Source organism: Bidens hawaiensis, unplaced genomic scaffold (genome assembly GCF_021521415.1).
Source record: "Bidens hawaiensis isolate Kalapana, Puna unplaced genomic scaffold, B.hawaiensis_p1.1 tig00027531_1, whole genome shotgun sequence".
NCBI classification, from domain to species: domain Eukaryota; kingdom Viridiplantae; phylum Streptophyta; class Magnoliopsida; order Asterales; family Asteraceae; genus Bidens; species Bidens hawaiensis.
The window spans coordinates 126,991-134,255 of record NW_027494455.1 but is presented as its reverse complement, the minus strand read 5'-3'; the positions used below and the strand labels follow the sequence as shown (position 1 = coordinate 134,255).

At 44.4% G+C, this 7,265-nt stretch overlaps 1 protein-coding gene across 1 annotated transcript; it reads right to left on the bottom strand.

The window, feature by feature from the left end:
• Positions 1 to 941: 941 nt before the first annotated feature.
• Positions 942 to 2,970, bottom strand: LOC143575524 (acyl-coenzyme A thioesterase 2, chloroplastic-like). Its single transcript, XM_077059875.1, has 3 exons — positions 2,647 to 2,970; positions 1,708 to 1,836; positions 942 to 1,197 (listed from the first exon to the last, which is right to left on the bottom strand). The coding sequence occupies exons 1-3, from the start codon at positions 2,743 to 2,745 to the stop codon at positions 1,036 to 1,038; spliced, it is 390 nt and encodes a 129-aa protein (XP_076915990.1). The 5' UTR covers positions 2,746 to 2,970; the 3' UTR covers positions 942 to 1,035.
• Positions 2,971 to 7,265: the final 4,295 nt, after the last annotated feature.

The following is a 7,265-nucleotide window of genomic DNA, read 5'->3' as shown; positions in this document are numbered from 1 at the left end:
AGAATTTGAAAAGGGAGGAATGAAAAAGTGTGTGAAAGTAAGGAGGTTAAAGTGGAAGAGATAATTTGAGACATTAAAGCCCTTGGTTTTCTTTGGTTTAAGTATAGGTAAAATCATACCTTGTTAGAATGATCTAATTGGTGTAGCTTCATTTTCATGTAATTTCTTTCTTTTGAGGCTGCTCTCCGAGCTATGGAGGCAGCTCGAGGGTGTCGTGTTCTTTGTTGATGTTGGTTGTTTATAAAAACTTATAGATCGAAAAAAAAATAATAATAATAATAATAACATAAGGTTTCCCTACAAGTTTTGGTTATAAATGCTCAACCTTAACAATACAAAATTACAAATCAATCATTTATAAATTATACGAAATAACAACACTCTAAACATAACTCATTATAATATATTCACTTAATTTGTTGATTTATTAATATATTTAACATATACACCAACTATTAAATAGATTCATTATAATATATTTCTTAGAACCTTATTATTTTACAAACATTGTAAAATAATTCACAAAATTACACTTGTAAGTTGGATCAAATCCACTATATTTCAAAACCTTCAACCCATTACATCTTTATACTCACATTATATTGGGTGTTTGAATTCCTTATTTTAGCTCCTTATAGCTTTAACTTATGGATTATAAGTTGTTTGGGAAAGTTAGGTTTTATGAGTGTATAAGATATAAGTTACAACTTTGTAACTTATACCTTATGCCTTAAATAAGTTATAAGGAGGTAAAATAAGGAATCCCAAACATAAAGACGAAAATTTTCATGCTACAAAAAAAACCGGCGATTAACTAAAATAGAAAAGTAAACTTTATTTTATTTTTCTTAATATAACTACATATTAAATAAAAGGATTCAATTACAATTGAGAGGTGGATAAACGGGCAACAAGTTGCGCCGTCACCCCCTTGTGAATGGAACCAACAAACATGCCATACAGGTTCATCTATATGTTTAAAAGTAAAGATACTTTCCTCTTAATATTGATTATGATTATTTGATGTTTTGAAATTTAAACACTTTCCTTCGACAGCAAAGAATCAGCATCCATGCATTCTAACATTGTGCGGGCTTCCTCTTCGGTGGCGGGGACCAGTTTACGGATTCTAAACCCGTTATTATTGGCTTTTGCTTCAGGACGGACAGTAAATGTGAAGTAGAATGTGTTGGAAACCTGCACGGTCACGAGTCAATTGGGTAAAAAAACTGTATGGGTTGGAATTACGGGCGTAAACCAGTCGAGCCGAGCCCAAGCTCGTTTAAGCTCGGACCGGCTCGAGCTCCATAAGTGAAGCTTAGGCTTGGGCTCGTTTATTGGACAAGATTAATTTTAGGCTCAAACTCATTTAAGCTTGGCTCGTTTCGAGCTTTTAACAAGCCGATCTCGAGAATCTGACGAGCTCTTTGCCCTCCCAGTTGGAACGGGCGGGCCCAGGTCGGGCTTGGTTGATCAGGAACAGTTTTCAGATTTTGTTAATAAATTAATTGGATGATGTATACACGATCCGTCGATAAAGGTTAACATGGCACACAAATCCATATGTAATACTATTTTACCCTCCATCTAGTGTGTTTAAGATTTACAAGTATCTAGTGTGTTAACTGTGATAAAAATAGTTATATTATTTGAGTAAAAAAGTAAAATTATATAAACAAAAGGATGTACAATGAGAATGAAACAGACCTCACCAGACCTCAGTTCGGGTCGTGTAACGTGTGCAACAACTTCAACATTAATCAACGGTTGTTCTGCGTGTTCAAATTCCGTGTATATGACACATGATTTGAAACGTAAGAAATCACCGACATCCACCTGAAAGAAAAAAAAAATTACAATGCTAGTAGACACAAAAGCACATCAGCCCGTTTACCTAAAATGGGTCAATGTCTAACGGGTCAAATGGTTAAGATAAAAGATGTAACTAAAAAGAATGCAAGTCAAATGGGTCGAAAGCCATTTAAAGCATACTTTTGGTACTAGTTGGAACGAGTTGGTCGACTAAAACACTTCTTGTTCCATATAGGCCTGTAAATGAACAAGAACGGAGTGTGATGTTCGTTCAACCTTAACAAGAATGGATGAGATTTTCTTTTTCATGTTTGTTTATGTTCATTTGTTAACGGTATACACGAACAATTCACGCGCATAACTGTGCAAAGACCAATTAAAAGTAAATGTGAATTAACCATGTGTTGGGCCTAAAAAACGTAATTACATATTAACGAACGTAATCAAACGAACTTAAAGGAACAAACATTACCGAACATCAATGAATATACGAGACAAGTGTTTGTATTTTTCATATAACTAAATGAACAAAAAAATGTGTTCAAGTTTGTTCGCTTATTAGATAAGCGTGAATAAACGAACTTCCCTCCGCACGGTTCACTGAACGTCGGTTCGTTTAACAAACCTAGTCCCAAATATCTATAACTATTTTTTCATATAATTATAGTAAATATGATTACAAAAACTATAATTATAACCATTTGACCGGTTTCATTTTAGCTAATTGCATATTTCTTCACCTGTTTGGCTTGTTAAGACTTAAGAGATAAGATAAAACATGAAAAAAAAATGATTTAAAGCTCGCAGAAGTAAGGTTAACAATACGATACTCACGGGTCTAAGAAAGTCAACATGGTCAACTTCAAGAAAATATGGCATCAACCCAGCAAATGTATAAGCGGTTGAAAACGCCAACTCGAAGGCCCGATGCATCAGGAACCCTCCAAAATCCGCCCATGAATATTCCGTTGTTGGGGTTGACAGATCAACGAGTTTTCAAGACGTGTATCTCTTAAAAGAATACTATCTCTATTTGCTAACGCGGGCATATCACAAAATATACGCCCTTCGGTTAATAACGAATCAAGTCGGGTTTTTTCTCCTGTTTCTTGAACCCCTTTTTTGATACTTTTTGTAACTTTCTTAAGTTGTTGCGTGCCTCCGCTTCTGCATTGAAGAAACACCAGTCGAACCCGGTCAGATTACAAGTAACCTGAGGGTTAGATAGACGTTTCCCACGAGGGGTTAATTCCGGCAAGATGGTTCTTCCGATAACCTGCAAAACAGACACCGTGAGCTCGTCACTAAGAAGGGGGGGGGGGTTCCTCCTTGTGACCACCCTCCGGCGTGAGAATCAGTCTATATTACTCTTTGAATATAAAAGTATATTGAGAATACTAGAGCAGTTATCAGGTAAATTATACAAGATATTAGATTATGAAATGATAATACCATTTGATGTCTTTTATAGCCGAAGGTGGGTTTCCAAGGAGGTTTAGCCGGCCTAGTACTCTGCCAACTGTGGCCTACACACGTGCTCTGCTGGTAATTGGTGGATAGGCAGCGGCTGATAGTGACTAGGCGTGCTGTTTACTTTTCCTTTTCCACCAACTACAGGCTAGGCACGTGGTATGGCAGGAGTTGGTGAGCAGGCGGCGGCTATTGGTCACAGTGCTGTGGCGTGTTGTCTGCCATGCTGCTGTCAGTGAGCTGTCGTATCCTTGGTCAGATCTTTTGTCCATACCTCGTCAGGTATCACACAAAAGATCCTCCATTATTATCGGACTGGCTCATTTAGGCGGGAGTTTTCCCCCTCCCGCCTTTATGCGGGAATGTTCCCGACTTTGCTCATTCCTTCTTCAGGTGACTACTGAATTATTATGAGTGTTAAGCCTTATGCGTGTAGCCATGCTGCGCGGGTGGCCAGTCCCTAATGGCGGGTACCCGCGCCTGCGGGAACAGGCGGGTTACTTGGAAACCATAGGGAGGCATTTCCTGCAGGACCAGCTTGCGTACCGCATGTGAGGTCGTCACAACTCTGAGCGTGGTGGGTCCTGCAGGTTTGGTAGGTCGCGGCGCAGACGTCCCTATGGTGAAGTCTGCGGGTTCAACTGCGCAGACGTCCGTTTAAGGAGTCTTGCGTGTTCAACTGCGCAGACGTCTCCTTTAAGGGAGTCTTGCGGGTCCTAACCACCTCTGCTGGGACCTACCTCTTCAAGTCCCCCCAGTCCAATGTTCTTCTCATGAATGTTTAATAAAGTGAGGTGAACTTTTGGACTTAAGCAAGGGGTTTTTGAAAAGGGTTTAGTTTTATGGGTTTTCCGCGGGAAGTCTTACCCACGGGTTTCCCAATATCACGCAGAATTTCCCAATGTTCTGCTTGATCTCTGGGATGATGCGGATAGGTCTGTAACCTCCCCGCAAGTCAGGAGCGTTTAGAACCTTTTGTGTAGATTCTCCATGAGGTCTTGGTGGTTTTGAACATAGTGATCAATCATGTTATAACCACCAATTCCATCCTGAAGTTTCAAACAATCTAGTTCTTGACGTTCCCGCTATGCGGGGATGTTAATCCCGTTTCTGCAAGCATGGCCCAGAAGATCCTTCTTGGTTTCAATTCCCATGGAGTGCTCGGTATGCGAAGGGTTTTGCCTTGACGCTGTACCCGCACTTCGTCTTATTAGTTACTTTACTCCCAAGGTATCCCTGGCGTTAAATCCCTGCAGGGCTAGGTGCGTGAAGGGTTTTGCCTTAACACTGTACCCGCACCTGACTTATGGTTGCCGAGGTGTTCCTGGCGTTTAATCCCCTGCGGGCGCTAGGTATGTGAAGGGTTTTGCCTTAACACTGTACCCGCGCCCGACTTACAATTGGGTGCCGAGGTATGACTTTTTACGGGTGTTAGGTATGTGAAGGGTTTTGCCTTAACACTGTACCTGTGCCCGTTTTGTAGTTGGGTGGAATGCCAAGATATTCTCGGCTTCACTTCCCTGTGGGTGCTAGGTATGTGAAGGGTTTTGCCTTAACACTGTACCCGCACCCGGCTTTATAGTCGGGTTTTTTCCGGTTTCCGTTCCCCGTGGGTGCTAGGTATGTGAAGGGTTTTGCCTTAACACTGTACCCGCACCCGGCTTCATAATTGGGTTTTTCCGGTTTCCGTGCCCTGCGGGTGCTAGGTATGTGAAGGGTTTTGCCTTAACACTGTACCCGCACCCGACTTCATAGTTGGGTTTTTCCGGTTTCCGTTCCTTGCGGGTGCTAGGTATGTGAAGGGTTTTGCCTTAACACTGTACCTGCACCCGGCTTCATAATTGGGTTTTTCCGGTTTCCGTGCCCTGCGGGTGCTAGGTATGTGAAGGGTTTTGCCTTAACACTGTACCCGCACCCGACTTCATAGTTGGGTATTCTTGGCTTCTGTTCCCTGCGGGTGCTAGGTATGTGAAGGGTTTTGCCTTAACACTGTACCCGCAGCCGTCTTACGGTGAACTGGATAGCCAGGGTAAGGGGTTTTTCCCGCTTACTTTTCGAATCTTTTTGAATCTTTGAAATTTGAAGTTGGTGAAAGGATAAGAACAGTCGTCGTGCGACGGTTTCTTCTGACTGTGTCAGGACGTGCAGGAAGTTATGGCGACGTGACATTATATGGTCATTCCAGACGCTTTTTACGGCGCGTGGGCGCGATTTTTCGGGCGCGTGGCCGCAAAATTAATGGCACTTGTCCTGTCAACAGCTGTTGCCAGCTTGCCCGGTGCCACATGTCACGGTTTCATTGCACCTTCAATTTCTCTCTCCTTCGCATTAAATTCACCGCATTAATTGCGATCACTATATAAAGGGGAAGAGGGTCCTTTGTAATTCACACCTTTACTTCTTCTCTTCATCTCTAAAGCGATTTCTGGTGAATACTCCCTTATTCAGTTGAGCATTCCTCCGAAATCGTTTCTTCTTCCTCTGCAATATGTCTTCCCATGATGCTGAAGCTGTAGCCGACGATAGGAGTACTGCTGGCGAGTGCCAGTGTGCTCTACCTGTCGATCTGTACCAGTACGTCGTCAGGAAATTCATGCCTGAGTCTCTTGAGCCTGAGTTTCCTGAACCCCACCAGACTGTGTACGATGCCCCCAGCGGCAAGATCGGGGTATATGCTGCATTCTTTGTTTATGGGAACCTTAGGTTCCCATTGACAAAGTTTGTGTACCGTGTCCTGGAGAGGCACGGTGTGCACCTGATCGAGGTGCATCCGATGGCGATTGCCAAGATCCGGCACTTCGAGTGGGTGTGCCGGATTCTGGGTATTGAGCCCTATGTGGACCGCCTGATGACCTTCTATACTTGGAGGTGCATCCAGGGGTGGTACACCCTGACAACCCGTATTAAGGGTTTGAAGATTTGCGTGACCGAGCGCAGTCTCCGATCGTGGAAGCGGGAGTTCTTCTACATTTCTGCCCGCGCCATCCCCATTGCCATGAAGTTTAAGAAGGGGCAAGCGCTTCCGAGCCTTCACGCTTCCAACTACCAGGAGGCGGAATGGTTCGCGAAGATATCCCGGGTTCAATCTCCGGTTTACCGGTTTGCGGAGTCCGGGATGGTGATGCTGGGGATGAGCCGGGTATGGAAGGAGGCGTCTCAGTTTCCCATCCTTCTCGAATACGGTTTGAACTCTATTCCTTATGGTATGTCTTGTCTTTCTTGCTGATATGAGTTTGTCTTCTAACTGTTTCTTTTCTTTCAGAGGGGAACGATTTGGAGTCGCTCATGTACCCGCGGGAAGCTGACGGTCCCGTGCGGGTGGGTACTCGTGCTCTAGACAAGAACGAGTTGCCCATCCTGGAACAAACGGCGGATCGGTTTGTGGAGGTCTATCCGCTGGGCCACGAGATCCTGAGCCACCGGCGGCCAGGTAAGGCGATACTCTATCCTCAACCCCTCAATGCTGTACCCGCTGCTGGAATTCCTGACATCCTGTCTTCTTCTGAGGAATCCGCAGATGGTCCTCCGCTGGTGCGGAAGAAGAAGGCTGCCGGCGGGAAAGGGAAGGAGAAGGTGGCCTCCACAGCTGATCCGGTGCTTCTATCTGACACCGAGTCAGATAGTGAAGAGGTGGCGGGGAACCCCGGTGGTGAGAAGACCACTGCTCCGGAGGCTACGACTGTTACCTCCGGAGAACCAACGACGACGACGGTGACCGGCATCAAGAGACCGGTTCCATCGGGCTCGTCCCCGCCCGTCCGTACGTTCAGGCTCAAGAAAACCCGTAAGTACAAACATCCTTATTTTTGTAGATTTATCACTTTATAAATTTATTGAAACACTTATCTTCTTGTGCGGGCGTGGATGTTGACGCATTCCAGGGTGGAGCGCAGAGGAGTACTCCTCCGCCGATGACGGTAGGCTCGGTCAGCCTACCTGAGGCGACGACCCAGGCGCCTGCGCCTGCTTCCGCTGGATCAGTT

Bases quoted from the DNA above. Each gene is read 5' to 3' on its own strand.
- LOC143575524 (XM_077059875.1), bottom strand. From the start codon at position 2,745: ATGCATCGGGCCTTCGAGTTGGCGTTTTCAACCGCTTATACATTTGCT. The intron at 1,837-2,646 runs GTGAGTATCGTA...TTTTTCTTTCAG, and splicing joins ATGTTGACTTTCTTAGACCC to GTGGATGTCGGTGATTTCTT. The intron at 1,198-1,707 runs GTCTGTTTCATT...GTGACCGTGCAG, and splicing joins CCGAACTGAGGTCTGGTGAG to GTTTCCAACACATTCTACTT.